We start from the raw sequence: 23965 nt of genomic DNA, 5'->3' as shown, positions 1-23965 counted from the left end.
TAAATATATATATATATACATATATATATATATGTATATATATATGTATATATATATGTATATATATGTATATGTATATGTATAAATATATATATATATATATATATATATATATATATATATATATATATATATATATATGTATATATATATATATATATATATATATATATATATATATATATATATATATATATATATATATATATATATATATTGAAATTATCTCTAGGAGCTTCCATACATTTAACTTTTAAAATAATAACTGTTCTATTTAAAAAATACACACAAAAAAAAGAAGATTAAAAAAATACACAGGGTTAACAATCATTTTTATTTTTAATTGCCTACCATTAAATTTTTATGTAAGTCTATCAATATCAAAATAGTTGTATTTGATAAATATTTGTCAAATACAAGTAATATATAAGAATTTAATGTTTTTATTTTTTTACAGGAATTTAATATTTAAATGTCACAACTAACTGAAGAACAAAAGATTCTTATTGAAGAAAAAAAACAGATAGCATTGCAAAAGTTATTAACTAATAAACAATTAAAGAAAGATAGTAACCCAAAATTATTAAATCAATCATCCATTCTTCAATATTCTCCAATTTTTCCTAAGGTGCAGCAAAACTATTTTCATGCTGATCAAAATATAAATGTTGAAGAATATAAAAGGAGTGGTGAACAAAATTTTTCTCAACTGAAATCATTTCAAACACCTTCAAGAAATAGTTTTAGTCCAAACTTAAAAAATAAAACATTTATTCCAGTGACATCTCAGACTATTAATGTAGTTAGTTCTATTTTTAACAAGAATTCCATAGAGACACAAGGGTTATCATTATCTACTCCTAATAACATTTCAAGCTTTAAAGGTTCTAAAATAAATGGGAGGAAAGACACAGTTGCTAGAAACATTTCTTTAAAAGAATTTTCAAATCAGTCAGTTATAAAAAGTTGTGAAATAAATAGACTTCAAAACACTCAAAGCCATACACAAAAGTTGATTGTTTCTGAAGGTTTTGATGACAATATCATTTATCCTGCAAAGTCTGATAAAATATGTAGGTAACTGTTTATATTTATGTTCAATACAAAATATACACAACTTTATAGAATGCAATGCAACTTTATAGAGTTGACTTTTGCTTCTCCATAAAAAAAGAAGGGTTTATTATTGTGTTAAACCATTTATTCATAGAAAAAGAATATTTAAAAATGTCTTGTTGGTAAAATTTTATTTAATTCAAAGCATGACCATAATGATATATATATATGTATATATATAGAACCCTTAGATGTTGTCCGAAAGTTTTTTCCATATTTTGTTGACAAAAAGTAAAAATTAAAAGGCAAGACCGGAATTTTTTTTTTTTATTAATGATAGACTGCCTGCCCCAACCAAACCCTCAGTCGATGTAGCAGCACTCCCTTGCGAGTCAGGCTATTTGTCAGTCGATGTAGCAGCACTTCCTTGCGAGTCAGGCTATTTTTCAGTCGATGTAGCAGCACTTCCTTGCGAGTCAGGCTATTTGTCAGTCGATGTAGCAACACTCCCTTGCGAGTCAGGCTATAAGATAGTCGATGTAGCAACACTCCGCGCATGATTTACAGTAAAAGAAATAAAAATAAAAACATTTTATTAAAAAAAATAAAAATAAAAACATTTTATTAAAAAAAATAAAAATAAAAACATTGTTTATGTTGTTAAAAACATTCAGAATGTTTTAAAAACATTCAGAATGTTTTAAAAACATTCTGGTCAATTAAATTTGCGTTTTTGTGGTTTTTTTATATAACGATTAATTTGTAATTAAATTAATGGTTTTGACTTTCGTCCAACACAAAAATGTTGGACGAAAGTCAAAAGTAATTAAAAGTGACATATGTGTTGGCGTAAGAATCACTTTTTTCCTTCCGCTCTTCCCAAAGACAACAAACTATAGATCTATATATATATATATATATATATATATATATATATATATATATATATATATATATATATATATATATATATATTTATATATATATATATATATATATATATATATATATATATATATATATATTTATGTATTATATATATATATATATATATATATATATAGAACCCTTAGATGTTGTCCGAAAGTTTTTTCCATATTTTGTTGACAAAAAGTAAAAATTAAAATGCAAGACCGAAATTTTTTTTTTTTAATAGATCTATTTATATATATATATATATATATATATATATATATATATATATATATATATATATATATATATATTTATATATATATATATATATATTTGTATTTCTAAAAGTTCTCCTTCATGTTTATAATTAAGAAAATAAGTTGTTTCACTAATTTTGTTATTGGCTTTCTAATTTTTTTAGCTGTTGAATTATCTTTTGTTGTCAAATCTCCTATTTGGTTTCGATGTCAATGTTCTGATAAAAAACACAATAATGGGATTATTCGGCAAATAGCAAAAAATATTTCAAGCTGCACATATGGTTTGTTTTTAAGTTTTTGAATATGGTTTTAATATTATTGTGTTATATATAATTACATATTGAAACCATCTCCTCCATTAACTATATAATAAGTTAAAATTTTATCTTCTTTTTTAAAAAAAATACTAATTAATAAACTTACTTAAGCACAGCAGAATAAAGTTTATTGGTTACTAAGTATTCATAGAAAATAGTTATGGAGAGTTGGCAGAAAAAAATGTAGCATTTGAAAATGTATTAATAAATTTAATAATGTGTGCTCTTTGCAAATTTGAAAAAAATGCTTTGAATAACGAAAAGTTAAAATACAAGGAGTATCTAGAAAATAAAGCTAATAGTTTTGTAACTGGAATATAAAATGTTTTGTGACTAGAATATAAAATTTTGTAACTATGAAACTTAGATATAAAATTAATTGATAATAAGTTAAATTTATTAATTAAAAATATAACAGCATCTTTTTTTATGTCATGTTTTTTCGAAATTTTTTCTAAAAAATATTTGAATTTAAAAAATAAATTTTAGGTATAAATAATATACCAATTTAAGTTCTAAAAATGAATAAAAAGAATATATATATATATATATATATATATATATATATATATATATATATATATATATATATATATATATATATATATACATTCATACATACATACATACATACACATATAAACATCTTCCAACAATTAGAAATGGAGATTACTGGAAGAGAAAAGATGAAGTTTATAAAGCATGATAATGATTCCCAGATGACATGAAAGATTGCAAATATGTATGAACAAATTTTATTTAAATTACTGAAAAGTGAAATTAAATTATTGAAAAAATATATATAATATTTTTAAATTGTATAAACATTTTTAACTGTTTCATGCTCTGATTAGTAAGTCAACTTTAAAAAAACATGACTTAAACTTTTAAACAATTTATAACAATAGAAGAAGGAAAAAAAAAAGGCAGTTAAATCATTCCATTGGAATGGGTACATTTAATTTGACTTATTCATTATTTAAAGTAACTAAAAAAAATATTTTTTGAAAAGATTTTACAAATTACTTCAAATGATTGTTTAATAAATGAACAAAAGAAAGACATGGACAAATAGTTTCAAAAGTTTAAATTTATTATAAAAAATACATGCCTTCTGAAAAAATTTATTATAAAAAATATATGCCTTCTAAAAAAAAATTTATTATAAAAAGTACATGCCTTCTAAAAAAAATTTAAATTTTATTTAAAGTTTATTGTAAACGATCACTTTAATTAATTTTTTATTTTAACATACCAATTTAAGTTCTAAAAATGAATAAAAAGAATATATATATATATATATATATATATATATATATATATATATATATATATATATATATATATATATATATATATATATATATATATATATATATATATACATTCATACATACATACATACACATATAAACATCTTCCAACAATTAGAAATGGAAATTACTGGAAGAGAAAAGATGAAGTTTATAAAGCATGATAATGATTCCCAGATGACATGAAAGATTGCAAATATGTATGAACAAATTTTATTTAAATTACTGAAAAGTGAAATTAAATTATTGAAAAAATATATATAATATTTTTAAATTGTATAAACATTTTTAACTGTTTCATGCTCTGATTAGTAAGTCAACTTTAAAAAAACATGACTTAATTTTTAAACAATTTATAACAATAGAAGAAGGAAAAAAAAAAGGCAGTTAAATCATTCCATTGGAATGGGTACATTTAATTTGACTTATTCATTATTTAAAGTAACTAAAAAAAATATTTTTTGAAAAGATTTTACAAATTACTTCAAATGATTGTTTAATAAATGAACAAAAGAAAGACATGGACAAATAGTTTCAAAAGTTTAAATTTATTATAAAAAATACATGCCTTCTGAAAAAATTTATTATAAAAAAGATATGCCTTCTAAAAAAAAATTTATTATAAAAAGTACATGCCTTCTAAAAAAAATTTAAATTTTATTTAAAGTTTATTGTAAACGATCACTTTAATTAATTTTTTATTTTATTTAAAGCCCTCGCATAAAATAAAAACTTTTAAAGAGATCAACGATTAAAAGTTATTCATAACGTAACAATTTTTATATTGCATTTAAATTGTTTAAACGATGAGTAAAAGGATGAGACTTAATTGATCGTTGAGTAACACAAGCAGGGATGCGGAGTCCCAAAAGGACTCTGGCTTTATATCTCCATTTTTTTGTCTGTAGTGTCTAGAAGCTCTAAACATGTTTGTTGACTTATGATCTTCTATAAGAAAAATATGAGATTTAATGACTTGGAACTTATTGTTTTTAAGCCCAGAGTCGTGACGTCACAGAGTCCTTGCTGCCATTATACCTATGGACTCCGGGTTTAAAAAATAATTGTTTCTCTTACCTAAAAGTCTTTTTTTTTTCCTATCAGTAGCCCATAAACTTTTTTATATTTTTAGAGCTCCTGGATACCAAAAACTAGGAAAAAGTAATCTTTTTGTGGCTTTAAAATCCGGAGTCTCTTTTGGGACTCCGCATCCCTGAATACAAAAATGAATTTTAGTAGATGGCACAACAGACGCTAGTTTTTTAGAGCAGCGCCCATTATAGTATTTATAGAAAAGAGAAAGAGAAGCAACATTACAACGATATGACAATGGTTGAAAGTTGGCTGCAAGAGCAGGTCCAACTATGTTTAGAATGCGCTTTTGCGCCTTGTCTAAAAGAGAAAGGACATCATTATGTATATATATATATATATATATATATATATATATATATATATATATATTTATATATATATATATATTTATATATATATATATATATATATATATATATATATATATATGTATATATTTATATATATGTATATATATGTATATATTTATATATATGTATATATTTATATATATGTATATATATATATATATATATATATATATATATATATGTATATATTTATATATATGCATATATATGTATATATTTATATATATGTATATATTTATATATATGTATATATATATATATATATATATATATATATATATATATATATATATATATATATATATATATATATATATATATATATAATATATGTTACTGTTACCCGCAGTATCAGGAATTAGCTAAATGCTAATGTTTATAATATAATTTAATATTGCAATTATTTTACAAAATTTGGTAGCAAAATTAAACTTTTACTACTTGCCTGATGATTGTTATAACACATGAAACTCAGAGTTGCAATATTAAATTATATTATCAACATTAGCATTTAGCTAATTCCTGGTACTGCGGGTAACAGTAACATATATATTATATAGCCCTAGTTTATCTATTGAGCATTCTTTCAAGTATACAATATTATACATGATAATATAAAGATATTTTCTTTATTCATATATATATACACTTACATATTCACCAATTCTGAAAGGTTATGTCAGACTTGTGACCCAAAAATTGTCTCTGTCTAACAGCACCATAAATCCTAAAGTTTTTGCAATGAATAATTTGTTTTTCATTTTTTAGTTACAAAGCTGACAACTAAATGTTGAAAGAAATCTTTCAATATTTTTTTGACAGCTTTAAATATTTGGTTGAAACTTTTTTTAACTAGTCTAATTCTTGTTGCTTTGTTGAGAGTTAAATCAAGTTTTTCATTCCTGTGTTAGATAATTCAATGTTTAAATTCAATGTTGTGCTGTAAGTATATGACTCGATACACTAGATGTTTGTGTCAAAGACTAAAATATTAAAGCACAGCCACAAAAAAATGATCAAAGTTACTTTTTAGATAAAGTTTATTAAGATAAATATTTTTTTAGAAAAATTTATTAGTTTTATGTTTATATTCAGTTATCAAAGTTACATATAAAGTATTTAGTTATAATTTGACACAAATTAAATTATTCCATCTCTTTCTCTTATGCAAATATACTAACTTTTAATTTAAGTCCTTCATCAGGTTTTGCACAGTGCTGTCAGGAACTTTATCAGGAATATCATCTCCACTTTTTTGAGCTGCTAGGACTGCATTGGCTTAACCTGGTGTCACTTTTTTTTTCCTTCTTCTATTGTTATAAATTGTTTAAAAATTAAGTCATGTTTTTTTAAAGTTGACTTACTAATCAGAGCATGAAACAGTTAAAAATGTTTATACAATTTAAAAATATTATATATATTTTTTCAATAATTTAATTTCACTTTTCAGTAATTTAAATAAAATTTGTTCATACATATTTGCAATCTTTCATGTCATCTGGGAATCATTATCATGCTTTATAAACTTCATCTTTTCTCTTCCAGTAATTTCCATTTCTAATTGTTGGAAGATGTTTATATGTGTATGTATGTATGTATGAATGTATATATATATATATATATATATATTATATATATATATATATATATATATATATATATATATATATATATATATATATATATATATATATATATATATGTATATATTTATATATATGTATATATATGTATATATTTATATATATGTATATATTTATATATATGTATATATATATATATATATATATATATATATATATATATATATATATGTATATATTTATATATATGCATATATATGTATATATTTATATATATGTATATATTTATATATATGTATATATATATATATATATATATATATATATATATATATATATATATATATATATATATATATATATATATATATATATATATATATATATATATAATATATGTTACTGTTACCCGCAGTATCAGGAATTAGCTAAATGCTAATGTTTATAATATAATTTAATATTGCAATTATTTTACAAAATTTGGTAGCAAAATTAAACTTTTACTACTTGCCTGATGATTGTTATAACACATGAAACTCAGAGTTGCAATATTAAATTATATTATCAACATTAGCATTTAGCTAATTCCTGGTACTGCGGGTAACAGTAACATATATATTATATAGCCCTAGTTTATCTATTGAGCATTCTTTCAAGTATACAATATTATACATGATAATATAAAGATATTTTCTTTATTCATATATATATACACTTACATATATATATATATATATATATATATATATATATATATATATATATATATATATATATATATATATATATATATATATATATATATATTATATATATATATATATATATATATATATATATATATATATATATATATATATATATATATATATATATATATATATATATATATATATATAAGAGTTTCAATAAAGCCAAAGACTTCATAGACACAAAGTTTTTCTGCCAGTTCTTGAGAATGTCATTATTTTTTGAAACTTGTGATAGTTATCTTTTAAGTGTTCACCATAGTATGGCAAAGTTGAATGTACTACTCAGTTGACCATTTTTTAGTACCAATTCTGAAAGGTTATGTCAGACTTGTGACCCAAAAATTGTCTCTGTCTAACAGCACCATAAATCCTAAAGTTTTTGCAATGAATAATTTGTTTTTCATTTTTTAGTTACAAAGCTGACAACTAAATGTTGAAAGAAATCTTTCAATATTTTTTTGACAGCTTTAAATATTTGGTTGAAACTTTTTTTAACTAGTCTAATTCTTGTTGCTTTGTTGAGAGTTAAATCAAGTTTTTCATTCCTGTGTTAGATAATTCAATGTTTAAATTCAATGTTGTGCTGTAAGTATATGACTCGATACACTAGATGTTTGTGTCAAAGACTAAAATATTAAAGCACAGCCACAAAAAAATGATCAAAGTTACTTTTTAGATAAAGTTTATTAAGATAAATATTTTTTTAGAAAAATTTATTAGTTTTATGTTTATATTCAGTTATCAAAGTTACATATAAAGTATTTAGTTATAATTTGACACAAATTAAATTATTCCATCTCTTTCTCTTATGCAAATATACTAACTTTTAATTTAAGTCCTTCATCAGGTTTTGCACAGTGCTGTCAGGAACTTTATCAGGAATATCATCTCCACTTTTTTGAGCTGCTAGGACTGCATTGGCTTAACCTGGTGTCTTGTTTAACTTAAAATTTTGTAGGAATAAATTTTTCTATATGACGGATCTGCAGAAAATTTGGTGAGTTGTTATCTTTAGGTATGATTTCAACACCATTTCCTCAGTACTAATTTATTGTTGCTTTATTCCTCAGTACCAATTTATTGTCTATTATTTTCATCTTTCAGGTTACAAATGGCTGGAATTTTTTTGCCACAGCTACAAGTTACTTGCAAAATCATCTATTTCTTATCAAGCTTATTCAGCATTGCATACTTATATTTATTACTAACAGCTTCACCCTTAATACCAATATGTGACCATTTATTTGTCTAAAGTCTAATTTGAGGTAAAGTTTTCAGAATGTTCAATTGTTGAACAATTTTCTCCCTTATGTTTTGACACTATTTTGCTGATTTTCTGTAAGGTTTGGATATTCTATCTATCGATAAGAGTGAATACTGTAAAAACCCTTGGCTTTTTGCGCAAGGGAATGAGATGATTTGTATCTTTTTACTCTTTCATTGTCTGATAGTCCAGGATTTTGCAAATTACAAATTTCCAAGTTTGATCCTGACTTGTTATTGATGGATAAAATTTCCTGTTAATGTTTAAGAGTTCGAGAAACAGTTAAGCGACTGATTTCAGCTAGTTTGAAAATAGTTCTTATGATGATCTAGTATTTTCTTAGTAAATGCAAAAAATTCTTTAACACTTGAATTGTTTTTTTTTGACAACATGCTTCTGTTCTATTGACAACAGGGCAAAATTGTTGAGATGTTTTTTGTATTATATTATTTGTAAAACATCATTATTTGACCCTATCACACAGTGGGCCAGAATTCACTTTTACTGGACAAAATTCATAACTATTTTATTATTAGGGCTATATTCACTAAAATTAGCATGATACTAATATGATGTCTGCGCTTTTTATGAAGTTAATATTTTTTTATTTAACAACTTATTTTTGTTATATGCAGATATTTTATGAGTGCTATAATCATTAAATTTGGCATGAGTACCAATATGAGATCACACTTTTTCTAAAAGAGATTAATTTTTTTTATTTAGTTACTATGGATACTTATATTGTTTAGTTACCAGATACTTTCCTTAGTTACAAAGTGGTAAATAGATTTTTGAATAAATTTTATTGGATTTTTGACCCACCTATATTGAATAACAATTGAGTATTTAGGTAAATAATATTTTATAAATAATAAAAACAAAAAATAGTGCAAGAAAACATTCCCAATTTTAAATTACATCAAAAAGTTATAAAACAATATCATTTGAAGATTGTTTAAGTAATTGTTAAACATCTGAAGGAAATGCTTTATGATTTGTTTGATGTGATGTTGATTTATGCAGTGATGAAATAACAGGATCACTTGAAACTAGAAGTCTATTAAGATCAGTATTTGTTGCTCTTCTGGATGTTTTTTGGCTGAAAATTTCACGATAAGATTTGAAGTCTTTATTTCTAGCCTCTTGAGCTTCCTCTGACATAATCTAAATAATTCTTATAACAAATATTATAATAAATATGCCGTGTGGACTACTAATTCGTGTTAGTAATTAAGTTTACTGCAAGTGTTACTAATTAAAATTAAAAGTAAATTACTGTTATTGCTAGTAATTAAATTACAAACAATTACCAAAAATATGTTGTTGATATACTACGCAAAGATATCCATAGCAACCAAAAAAAATACCTCATAAAATACCTCAATAAAAAAATACCTCAATAAAAGAAAATTAAATCATAAGAATTGCGAATCTCATTTTAATACATACACCCAATATTGTATACTTAGCGCAAGTAAAATACTGTTAAAACAATGTTGATGTAAGTTAAAACACATAAAAAATCTGAACGGGGATTTAAGGGGATGAGCAATCAATTAAAACTCGATTGAAGTATATAATGAATTGAAGTAATAGCTCAAATAAATGTAAGACAGCACATGGCAAATCTTAGCAATTATTAATTATAGTTCGGCAAAAAATAAGTTTCTTAAAGATTTTTTTTTAATCTGTTATTTTCAAAATATAACTGAGATAACATGCTATGACAAATTTATTTAACACATTGGTTTTTCTTATTTCTAAATACTCTAGAATAACATGTACTAATTTTTTGTTTTAAAATGTAGATGTAATTGGAATATCACACAGCGTTGATGTCATCAAAATAACTTATTTATAATTTTTTTTTTTTTTAATTTCAATATTCAAATGCTAGAGTCCTGGTAGCTAAGAAATGGTGCTCCAAAAATTCTTATTTGCCTAGTTTTTTTCCTTAAACATCAGTTCTTCGGAATTTGCCCTCTTTATCATGTTTTCATGATTCATATAGTTTGTAATCTTTCAAGTTTGTTATCTTACTTTATAAGCTTGCTTATAAAGTAAGATAACAAACAAATGCTTGCAGCCTTGTTGGAAGTGAAATTGTTTTTCTTTAAAAAAAAAAAGTTCACAAGGTGTAGGTTATTTATATTAACCCTAAAGTATCATACCTGCTCATATATTTAATATGCACATTGCTTTTATTGACATGTGAGTGTATAAAATGCAGAACAATAATATACTAACCTAATATTATTAGTTATATCAATGTATAATTGTAAATATTAGAATAATATTAATTATTTTAATATTTATATCAATAAACTCAGTGTTTTACTTATTAGGGCTCTTATAGGACATGTATGTTTCAAGCCAGACATGTGGCTTTTTATTTTTTGGAAATGTTTCACAAAGTGAGTGCTACTAAAACTTTTAAAATTATAGAGATAATCTGTAAAAATTATAGAGATAATTAGTAAAAATTAGAAATAATTTTATTCTGTAAAAAGATTAAAGAAACAAATAATATTTGTCAGCTTTTGACATTTAACAAAATAAAATCTAAATCAAAAATAATCTGAAAACCCATATTGTTGATATTTGTTAATTAAATTAACGTGTAAAAATCTATTCCTAATCACTATTTCATCAATGACACTACAAAGCTTTTAGTGGTTTCTTGAGACTATTATGCAATGAATACCTACAAATATATTATCATGGTAAGCTTGTGACTCAGCTTTCTTATTATTCTGAAGAAGAGCCATCTAATGAGAGCCTTTTTTTTTTTTTTTCACGATCCTTCAACTCTATCTGTAATTAGTAATAGTAAACATCTAAAACTTGCTCTTATAAAAGCATTTTTTCTAGAAATATAAATATAAAGACTTGCTATAATTTCACCCTGGCATCTAAAACACTTATAGCTCTCTATCACAGATTACACTCTTCAGATTCACCAATATTTTTAAAATAATGATGAAACCATCTTAGACACATACCACACTGCACCAAATCAGTATTACAGTCATATTCTGTAATTAAATACCTGCCTATCTTTACACAAAAGTATACCAAAAAAACTTTTTTTTTTTTTTAAATACAACAGTTAATTTATTCAAAATAAAGAGTTGTCCAAGAAAAATAAAGTCTGTTTAGATGGGAATTCCACTAAGATCTGTGTTAAGTTTTTTGATCATTGTACATTTTTATAACACAACATACTATAAAAATTTACAATGATAAAAAATCTATTAAAAAAAATAAGGAAGCGGTCAAAAAAAAGAATTTGTATAAAAAAAAATAGTATTGAAAGTAAAGGAAGAACTCAAGACCTATTGGTACAAAATTTAGCTAACAAATTCAACACAATTGAAACTACAATTTGAAGAATTAAGAAATTACAAGGTTATAGATCCTAGAAAATGGAAAAAATCCCAAGACGCAAACAAAGTTAAAATAAAAACTATTTGTCATACAAAGCTTTTTTTATAAATTGACAAAAGAAAAAGTATGCATTGCAATGGATATTGAAACTTACTGTCCTGGTTTTTTTAAAGCCTTACCAGGACATCATTTTGCAATAAATTGAGCCAAGGTTCACTCAAAATTTAAGACAATGAAGGTTGATGAAGTGAAAATGCTTGATATTACTTAAGAAACCTTTAACCAACACTAAAACATGATGATGATGATGATGATAATGATGATGGTGGTGGTGGTGGTGGTGGTGGTGGTGGTGGTGGTGGTAGTGGTGGTGACGAAGTTGATGAGGATGATAATTTTAAAGTAGTAGTAATCTTCATTGTTTTTGTACTTTTAAAACTTGTTACTTAAAGGTTTAACATAATCTGATAGATTTTAAAGTGCTCCAAAAAATTTTATTTTTCTAGTTTTTTTCCTCAAACATCTTTTCTTTGTAATTCGCTTCCTTCGTCTTGCTTTCTTGATTCATCTAATGTGCAATCTTTTAAATCGTCTGTCAATCGTCATCTTGTTCTATAAACTTCATCTTTTCCCTTCCAGTAACTTTTAACTCTAATAATCATTGCTTATAGCCTTGTTGGAAGCAAAGATGTTGAAAAGAAAAAGTATTTTTGTTTCTTTTTTATATCAGAAGTCTTGTTATTATTAACATTAGTTAGTTTTATTATTATTATTTATTATTATTATGCTATTATTATTTTAATTACTATTATTATTTTTGTTAATATAATTAATATAATAAAATATATTAGATTATTTAAATTAGTTATGTATTTCATTTTTTTTGACCTCAAGTTTGTTAATAAATCTTGAATAAATATACTTAATCCAATCGTTGTTTTAGAACCATCATCTGGATCATGGTTGTTTCATATTAAAGATCATCAAACCGTGAGTAAGTTAATATAGTAAAAAATATATATATATATATATTCTTTGAGTTAAGGCTTTAAACTTACAGTTTGTGGTAAAAAACAGTTCTTAACAACCCTTTGTTTTTAAAAATGACAAAATCAAGTACATTTTATATAAAAACCGTTAAATTTAATTGAGGAAACTAATTAAATTTTATGAAAGGAATAAAATAGTGAAATGATCAATGACTATTTTTATTAGAAAACTGTTTTTATTTGAAAAGCTAATAATATTTGAAGAGTACAGGGGAAAAAACAGCAGAGTCACATTTTATTATAGTTTCGAGATATTTGATTTTTAAGTTTTTCAAAACCGTTTTTTAATAACTCTTTGATTATAAATTAACTTTTTTAAAATTAAGTTCACAATAATATCTGTTTTATTAAGGTTTTTTGAATAAATATCTATTATTGTTTGAAAAATAAAAGTTTTATCAATCAATATTTGAGGTAGGGTCAAATTAAACTATGCTCTTTTTTTCCATTGCAAAATGCTCTGCTATTGAAAAAACATTGCAAAATCTTTATTTTTCATTTATATTTAATGAGAATATCATAATAAAAATGATTATTTTTTTTAATGCCAAACGTATGGTTTAAGTTTACAGTAGACAATGCAGAAGCTGAAAAGTCATGCAGACTTTTTGAAAAATTATACACTTGCCCTCTGTAAACTGGATCAATATTGACTCAAATTCTGCTGTTTTTAAGTTTAGTATAAACTCATTATAGGTAAACTAATTTCAACAATATTTGAATCCTTGATTAAAAAATTTAGAATTTCAGCTATTCCCAGGATCACGTAAAGATAAAATTCTAAATTATCTAAAAGTAAGTTATAGAAATCAAAAATCCAATGCACTGTGTTAAAGTTACCACATGCATAAATTTGTATTTTTGTTTACCATGTCACATTTACAAAAAAAACCTTTCCACTATAGCCCACTATAACCGGGTGTTATAGTGGGCTATAGTTTTTCTATCATTTTAAACATTAGCTAATTAGCTCTGTTTGAAATAAGTACAACTAGCATGAGGTAATTTCAAAACATTATAAAATAAACAAAACAATAAATTTTTTTTCAAACAAGATAACTTTTCAGTAAAAACGTTATATTTATTTAAAATCTTCCTGGTCATCTTTGTTATCATCAAATGGTAGTGAATTAAAAAAACCAGGTTCGTTTGTAAACTTTTTAAGTACCTGAAGATCTTTAAATTCATCTATTGATATACATAGTCTCTCAGTATACAAGTTTGAGGGTTTTCTAATAATGACAATTTTCTTTTACTTTCTACATTTCTACTAATAAATGTGTTTAAATATACGCCATTTCAAGAGTCTCTATAAGATATATTTCCAGGAGAGTTAACAGAAAAAAGCACTTCTTGAAGAGGTCTTGTAGCTACAGGACACCTAGCTTTGTAGTGAGGATTTAAGAAATGAGTCATATTTTTCAACATGTTCTGCTTAGGTTCAAGTACATGGAAAGGAGTTTTTAAGAGCATTTTTAAGTATCTTAACCCAATCTGAAGGTTAATTGACTTGAGATTAGTTAATAAGAGCCACATCTTTGTCACACTCCAAATAGGAATGACTTCTTTCAGGAAAGGTAACTTTAACGGAGTCAAATCTCTTTTGATGTTAAACTATGTAATCCATAAACCTTAAGAGGGTATAATTTTTATTTTAACCAGCACAAGAATCACAGAACAAATCTATGTTTTTTACTAATGGACTTAGATGATGAATAAAAAAATCATACAGTATTAAGGTCACTTCATCTGCACCCTTCTTGGCAACAGTTTCATCATAACAATAGATAAAAACATCTTTTCTAGCCAACAAATGAATGGTAAAGAAAAAAATGACAATTTACTTTTATAATAAAAATCATTGCAAGAGTTGTTTGGCACATTTAAATTTTTTTGATAGTCAAAAGCAATGGCTTCAAAACTTTGCTCTCGCAACGCTTTTAACCTTGATACCTGTTTCTTCTATAAAAAGTTTCAGATTTTTTTTTATGCAAATCTCTTTCAAACTCAAGCTTTTAAGATTATTTTTTGAATCTTGTGCTTCAGGATTAGCTGAGATATGTTTTGAAGAAACATCTAATTTTTAGTTTGTCACACTTTGAACATGTATCAGTTCAAGCATAACCAAATGCAATATTAAACTTGCTGTTAAATAATGTCATATAGGATTTATAACAAATTTTTATATTTGGGTGTAGAATCATAAACATGTTAAACATTTTATTTATATTCAGACATCATCTGTAATTTTATGTGGTCTTGTAGAATGTTTTCCTCTCATATTTATTGATGGCCCACCTAAAAGTATGTCAGCATCCGGGATAGCTCTGACATCAGTATTAAGACACGGTATTATGGTCTCAACCATTCTAAGGTAACTAACTTAACGCTAAATAAATCACAATAAATAACTGTAAATAAAAATATAATGGCTATAATATTTAATTATAGAATGTTTTCCTCTCATATTTATTGATGGCCCACCTAAAATTATTGTGTTAAGTTTATAAATTTATTTATAAAGTGATGTTGTAAAATTATATTCTAAAATATTATCATTATGCTTCTTTATAAATTTCCTATAATATAAAACAATGTTTTATATATATATATATATATATATATATATATATATATATATATATATATATATATATATATATATATATATATATATATATATATATATATATATATATAGTTGATAGGCTTCATTTTATTATTTCTAATCCTTTTTTGATCTTAAATATAGAAAGAAATACTTTGAAACACACTTGAACCAATTGACAGTTAGTGTTATTAACAAACATTTTATATTTGTAGCTAAAACTATTATTTCTACTTGGCTTAGATTTACGTGGTCTTTTTCTATTTATGTTATTTACCGTTATAAGTCCTGCTAGAAATGAATCTTGTAATTCTTTGCTTGCTATTGAATTAAATGATTTTAGTAAAGAAACTCTGTTTTCCTCATTTCAAAACGTTTAAATCTAAATGTATTTATAGTTTAGACCTGTTTTATGAGTTAAAAGTTTTTCTGAATTTGTGAACTTTTCTTAGCTTTTCTTTTTTTTGCTTTATTAGTAACTTCAATAGGTTCATCATAATCAGCCATCTTTATCAAGTTATGTTTATTTTTATTAATAAATCATTGGATACCAAGATCACATAACTATGAATATTTCAAGGATATGATTTATCTTGATTTATCACTTAAGATATAATTCAAAAGGTAATCAACGAGACCAGCATAATACTTACAAAATATTGAAAATGTGACTCTGTTGTTTTTTTCACCTGGACTCTTCATTTATGTCTAACATTTAAGCTGAATTTGTTTAATTTCTTATGTTTTTTTTTTTATTGTTTTTTTTTTAATAGTTTTTAATTGTTGTAAGTCAATTGATGATTAATTATCTTGTCTTAATTTTTCTTTTCATTTTTAAAAAATTTTTTTATAGAGAGTTTATTTGAAAAATCTTTAAATGTAACTTTGAATGATATTCCATCAAATGTTGTAAAATTGCTTCAGAAAGCACATAATAACAGCAAAATAAACAAAAATACTGATATATGCAAAATTGATTCAGATTTACTCGAAAAATTATTGCCATTCCAAAGAGAAGGAGTAGTGTAGGTATTTATTATATAATTATTTAAAATAATATTTATTATGTATACTTAGATTCAAGTTAAATAGCTATATAATTTTAAATGTCATAAATAATATTCATAACATAATGTAATAAATTTTAAGGTCTTTAAAAGGGTTTTTCATTCATGTCTGGTGGTAAGTGCTTAGGAGTTGCTTGCAATTTGTTTTTCAGAGCCTATTTTGTGCATCAAAGATGCACAAAATAGGCTCTGAAAAATTCTGAGATGTCCACATCATTCTGAGATGTCCACATCATTTAGAAATTGATTCATATTTTTGCAACATACAGAGTTGACCTTTTCTTTTAATGGTAAATTACTCCCTATCACTTTATTTAAGGGTCTTTGGTATTCTCTAGTTCCATTGTTTTTTCTTTTTTCAAAAAAACCTGTATGGAATTAGGTTGGCAAAGTTAAATCAACAAATTCATATTTAAATACAATAAGATGTATATATATTATATACCTGTATATATATATATATATATATATATTTATATATACATATATATATATATATATATATATATATATATATATATATATATATATATATATATATATATATATATATATATATATTCACAGTAAATTCCTGTTAACTTGAATCTCCATGGGACCAAGGAAAACAGTTCAACTAAACAAATGTTCGACTTAAGCGAAGTAAAACAATTGTTATTGCTTTCAAAGGACTAGAAAAAATAGAAAATAGTTCGAGATTTGACTTAACCGGTGTTCGACTTACCGGGAATTAACTGTGTATATATATACATATATATATATATATATATTTTTATATATATAAACATATATAAACATACATATATATATATATATATATATATATATATATATATATATATATATATATATATATATATATATATATACACAGGTGTTCATTTCTAGGTTAGTGAACCCAATTTAAAAAATTAATATTTTTTTGCTATTTTAATTGAAATAAAAACAGTGAAATTAATGTTTTAAACAAATACTAGATGAGTAATTAAAAACAACCTGGCAAAAAATCGTTTTGATTAAATTCTAGATTAAATTAATAGGTTTGATTAAATTCTAGAATAACTAAAATAAAAATGACATAAAATAAAAAATAAGATTTTATATAAATATTAAAAAAAATTATTAAAATAAAAACAGAAAGACAACTATTTTATTTAAAATTTAAATGAAATAAATAAAAAAGTCCTGGCAAAACGATTGCTTTATTAAATTCTAGATGAAATAATTAAAAAAGGAACTTAGGAAATAAGCAAAATGTAAATAAGGTTTTATATAAATATTAAACAAAATATTTAAAATAAAACAGAAAGACAAACATTTTATTTAAGTTCTAAATACCTGCTTTGGTAGTTGATGCTAATTTGGTCAACAAGTTTAAACATAATTATAACAAATGGACTTTTTCTGTAACAAAAGACTCTTCTGAGTCTACTATAGCTGGGTGTCTTTAGACACTCGACTTATAGAAATAAAACTTCTATTGTAAAAAAATTACTGTAATAATAATAAATAGAATAATAAAAAAACAAATGTTTTGTTTAAATTCTAGTTAAAATGATTTAAAAACAAACGGCAAAAAAGATTATTTAGATATAAGTATATATATTAAAGTCATTTATATATATATATATATATATATATATATATATATATATATATATATATTAGTAGAAAATCACTTAACTAAATTTTTCCATTTGACACTGTGTTTCATCAACAAAGATTCATCAGAAACACAGTGTCAAATAGAAAAATTTAGTTAAGTGATTTTCTACTAATATATAATTGCTCTGTTCTTTTAAGAACATTGAGCACTCTATTGTGTAGAATACTTTTTAAAGTTGTTTAAATATATATATATATATATATATATATATATATATATATATATATATATATATATATATATATATATATATATATATATATATATATATATAAAATAGAAGTTTGAAGTAAATTTTGGAAAAGTTTTGGAGTTTATGATGTTAATATTCTGGAAAAAGTAAAAAATTGTCCTTAAAAAATTTTGGATGTGAGGTTACCAAAGTATTGCATCACCTGCTCAATATTTTATTAGCTTTTTCAATAATAATAGAATATAATCAAAAGTTTTTTATTAACTCTTTTTAAAATTTTATAATTTTGACGTACAGTTTAAAAACTTTTTTTTGCTAAATTAAAACAGCTGTTTACAACATACTTAACTTATGCAATATTATAATCAATACAATGCAGCCATATATTGCAAGTTATACATTATATTTCAAAGTTGTTTTTTTTTTATGCAAAATAATTTTTAGTTTTAGAAAACTTCTTTTAGTAATAAAAATTCTCAGGTTTGGAATTGAACATAATGGGCGTCTTTTGATAGCTGATGATATGGGCTTGGGAAAGACTGTACAAGCTATAGCTATATGTTTATACTACAGAGATAAATGGCCTGTGCTAATTATTTGTCCTTCTTCAGTCAAAATGTCATGGAAGCAGGTTGGTGTAAAAAGTTTAATAAATTTTATAAATCAAATAAAAATAATAGATAATGAAATAATTTTAGTTAAGTTTTTATGAATTTTTGAAATCATATCATTTTTTTATATAGAACACATTTCATTTTAGGTCATTTAAGTTACTTACACTTGAATCAATAATATTCTAAAATTTATAAAAGTTAATAGTCAGTAATATACACTTAAGCATGTTTTCAAAAAAAAAATTAAAATTTATTAGAAAAACCTTTATGAAATGGTAATATTATATTATTAAGTACCTCAACTAATCCAAAACTTTAGTTCTAAAGTCAATCTCTCCATTATATATATATATATATATATATATATATATATATATATATATATATATATATATATATATATATATATATATATATACACACACACACACACACACATATATACATAGATATAAATATACACACACATATATACACACACATATATATATATATATGTATATATATATATATATATACACACATATATATATATATATTTTTTTTTATTTATATATATATATATATATATATTTATATATATACATACATACATACATATCATAAATGCTTAAATATGCTCAGTGATGTCACTGAAAAAGTTTGCTGCCGGGGGCTTCAGAACATACATCAACTATCTTACAGCCTGCTGCTGCAAAGGAGTTCCGCTACATTGGCTCAGAGTTTGGCATGGGGCAGCAATCTTTTGTAAATAGGGTAGATTGAAATATTGTGAGCGTCTTGAGCAAAAATTGGGATGTTTTCAAAAACAACTATGCCGTATCCAAACATTTTTTGAATAAACAATTTTTAGGGATCACTACTCATGATCCACTTAGATATTTGGGCGCCCAAATTTTTTCTTAAAATCACAGAGGTTTTAAAAAAGTAGCAAAAGTGCTCATATTACCCAGACCCCTTGGAAATATGAGCATTTTAAATTAGCTCAAAAAAATAACATTAAGTAAAAAAATACCAACCTGACAAATAGAACTAATTTGTGCATTATAATGATTTGTTACCAACAAAACTTATCATTAAAAGATCAAATTTTTAGCCATTTTTTTTTGTTTTATGCACACACACACACAAAATTAATTTGTTATTTTTTCAATTTTATTGACCTTTAAACGATAAAATTACAAATTTTTTGATTTTAAATAACATAAAGATATTTATTATTGCTAAAATATTACAAATTTTTTACTATGTTTTGTTTTTATTCAAAAACTGATTAAAACCTCTGCGATTTTAAGACTTTAAACTAGGTAATTTTAATGAAAAACACTGAGTAATTTGAGCATGCTCATATTATACAAAAATGGTATCTTTAAGCAAAGTCAAAAATAAATGTTTCTATCGATTGTTTTTCAAACGAAAATAAAACAGGTTTTTAGCTAACGTATTTTTCTTTATGAAAGATGAAGTTTTATTATTTTAGCATCAAAATTTCCTGTCACAGATTTATTCATGCGTGATGATGATATTTTAACAAAGTAAAAAATTTAACAGCTTTTTAATTAGATGAGAGCTGCTAATTACTGCATATAAATTTACGCTAAATACATTGATTCCTGTTATCACCACATTCCTGTTATCAACTAAGTCGATTAAAAAAATACAAAGCAATTAAACTTTAATGCTTACATCTTGTAAATCTTTAAGTATGCTGATATTACCAAGGTGCTCATATTACCCTAATCTACCCTATATATATATATATATATATATATATATATATATATATATATATATATATATATATATATATATATATATATATATATATATATATATATGTATATATATATATATATATATATATATATGTATATATATATATATATATGTATATATGTATATATATATATATGTATATATATATATATGTATATATATATATATATATATATATATATATACATATATATATATATATGTATATATGTATATATATATATATGTATATATATATATATGTATATATATATATATATATGTATATATGTGTATATATATATATATATATGTGTATATATATATATGTGTATATATATATATGTGTATATATATATATGTGTATATATATATATATGTATATATGTGTATATATATATATGTGTATATATATGTATATGTATTTAGTGTGGAAGCGGTGTAGTGGTAAAGCGCTCGCTTCATAAGCGAGAGGTTCCTAGTTCGATCCTCACCACGTCCCTGGTAGTACCGCGCTCAACTTGTTTCTCCGCGCAGCGGCCTTGTTTGTCAAGGTTCGTGTTTCGGAGTTATAGAGTTGAGAGAGGCTTATAACCACTATTAAGTAGCCTCCTCATCTGTAGTGGCCTTCTCGGCCTTGAGGAGGTGAATAACAAAAAAACAAAACAAAAAAAAAGAATGTATGTATGGATGAATGTATTGAAGTTAAAGCAATAATGTCGAAAATATAGAATTGGAATATAGAAAATGGTTAGAAACCTCAGTACATAGATTTACTTAGGATTTGTATTTAGTCGTGCAGCATGTATATTTGTGAGATATAAAGTTTTTTTTCAGTATTTTAATTTTCTCTTTGCTTTTTTCTTGGAGCATTTTAGTGATTGGCTTCCTTCATTAACAGAAGAAGAGATTAACATTGTTAGCACAGGAAAAGAAAATCCTTGTAAAGGTCAAGTTAACATCATTAGTTATGATCTAGCTTCAAAGTTATCTAATGCTCTTCTCTCACAAAAGTTTGATATCATTGTTATGGTACATATTTTTTTGTAGTCTATTATACTAAAATAATGGTTTATTATTTTAAAAAGTGCATTACAATAATATATCATCCAGTACTTGTTGTCTCGTAGCATTGTAAGAATTGATTTTTTTTTTAAAAAACTATAATTAATTTTCATAAAATTTCTATTTACACCAGTTTCAAGTCAAGCCTCATTTTGTTTCTTGGTTTTCACCTTCTTGTTTAGCTGCAATTGTATTTGTTTTTTCCTCTTTTGCACAAAAACAACTCAATTGAGAACAAGCACCTTTTTATTATTGCAAGAAATTAATGTAAAAAAGTGTTGTCTGATGCTAAGCTCCATCATTCTAAGTTTACTAAATCTCAAATATAACTATTTGCAAAGAAATTTTCCTTTAAACCAACTCTTAAATCTAATGGTCATACTCTTCCTGTCATTCCAGTTAAATAGGTTAACCCATTGTTAGACATTCAACTATTAGTCATTCCAATCACTTTCGCTTTTGTTGCTAAAATTATTTCTCAATTAAATTTTTCTTGTTTAAATTTTGCTTATGGTTCAGACAACATTCCTAAATTTTATTTTCTTGCCTGTTCGAAAATGCATCTGTGGTTCTAATTTTTACAAACTCTGGAGAACAGTATGACCGCTCCAACTATTGATGCCTCCAACTATTGTTCAATCTTTTTAATGTATATGTCCTTAAAACTTTTAAACTAACCTCTAAAAACTTTTATTCATTTAGTTTTTTTCCTAACTCTCTCCTATCCTTATGTTTTCCTAATTCATATAGCCTCCAACTTTTTAAGTCATTTTTCAACTTTTTTTCTTACTATTTAACTCTATGTTTTTAAGTATTTCCCAACTTAATAGTGGTTGCTTGCAGTCTTGTTGGCAGTGAATTAGTTGTTGTTTTTTGTAAAAGTAGATTTTTAAAGTAAACAGACCTTAATTTTAAATTGCATTGCATTGTTGGTCAAATACTTGTATTCTCAAATAAACTTACTTATTTCATTTTGTTCTGGCTTTAGGTTTAATTTTTTTTTTAATTTGTTGTATGTAAGTGTATGTTGTATGTAGAGGATAAAAATGCAAATCTATTTAAATAAAAAAATTTATTTTTAAGGATGAATCTCACTTTCTTAAAAGTCATAATGCATCACGTACCAAAAATATTCTCCCTTTGCTGCAGGTAAATGTTGTTTTAAATCATAGGTAATAGAAGCAAATCTGGTCTGGCAATATCTTTGGTTAAGATTTAAAATTCTGTTACATTTAGATCAAGAGATCAATCTAGATGCAAAACTTACAAACTTATATAGTGTGCAGCATTTTTTGATGTTTTGAGCTAACTTCCAGACGTGAAACAAACTCCAAATATTTATATGCTTATACTTAAATCAAAAAGGATGGTTTGCTAAAATTTGTGGTGATTGGAGCCTGGGAATGAAAAACCCCTAAATTTCTGGCCACAAACGTGACAGCAACAAGTTGATAAAATTTCATACAATTTTTTTTACTTTTCTTAATTAAATTTATATTCATCGATAAATTTTAAATTTTACACATAAATATTTTAGCCTTCAAAGATTATGACCTTTTCAAATTAGTAACCCTCTCAAATGGAGGGGGTCAAATTTTACATGGTCATAAAATGTTACCATGGTCACCATGTAAAATTTGAATACTAAAAGAT

General features: G+C 23.8%; 1 protein-coding gene across 2 annotated transcripts in view; it reads left to right on the top strand.

Moving 5' to 3' along the window:
* Nucleotides 1-452: 452 nt before the first annotated feature.
* LOC100213250 (SWI/SNF-related matrix-associated actin-dependent regulator of chromatin subfamily A-like protein 1) overlaps nt 453-23965 on the top strand; it is a 37105-nt gene continuing 13592 nt past the window's right edge. Inside the window, exons 1-7 of one of the 2 annotated variants that reach the window (XM_065810160.1) lie at nt 453-1073; nt 2393-2512; nt 13239-13289; nt 16806-16977; nt 19359-19509; nt 22118-22279; nt 23396-23461. In XM_065810160.1, the coding sequence (XP_065666232.1) occupies nt 473-1073; nt 2393-2512; nt 13239-13289; nt 16806-16977; nt 19359-19509; nt 22118-22279; nt 23396-23461 (1323 nt within the window). In that variant the 5' untranslated portion in view covers nt 453-472. The remainder of the gene's footprint in view (nt 1074-2392; nt 2513-13238; nt 13290-16805; nt 16978-19358; nt 19510-22117; nt 22280-23395; nt 23462-23965) is intronic. The other variant, XM_065810161.1, reaches the window with a different exon arrangement.

Source organism: Hydra vulgaris, chromosome 11 (genome assembly GCF_038396675.1).
Source record: "Hydra vulgaris chromosome 11, alternate assembly HydraT2T_AEP".
NCBI lineage: Eukaryota > Metazoa > Cnidaria > Hydrozoa > Anthoathecata > Hydridae > Hydra > Hydra vulgaris.
Note: the sequence above shows the minus strand (reverse complement) of the source record. Positions and strands in the feature narration are given on the sequence as shown.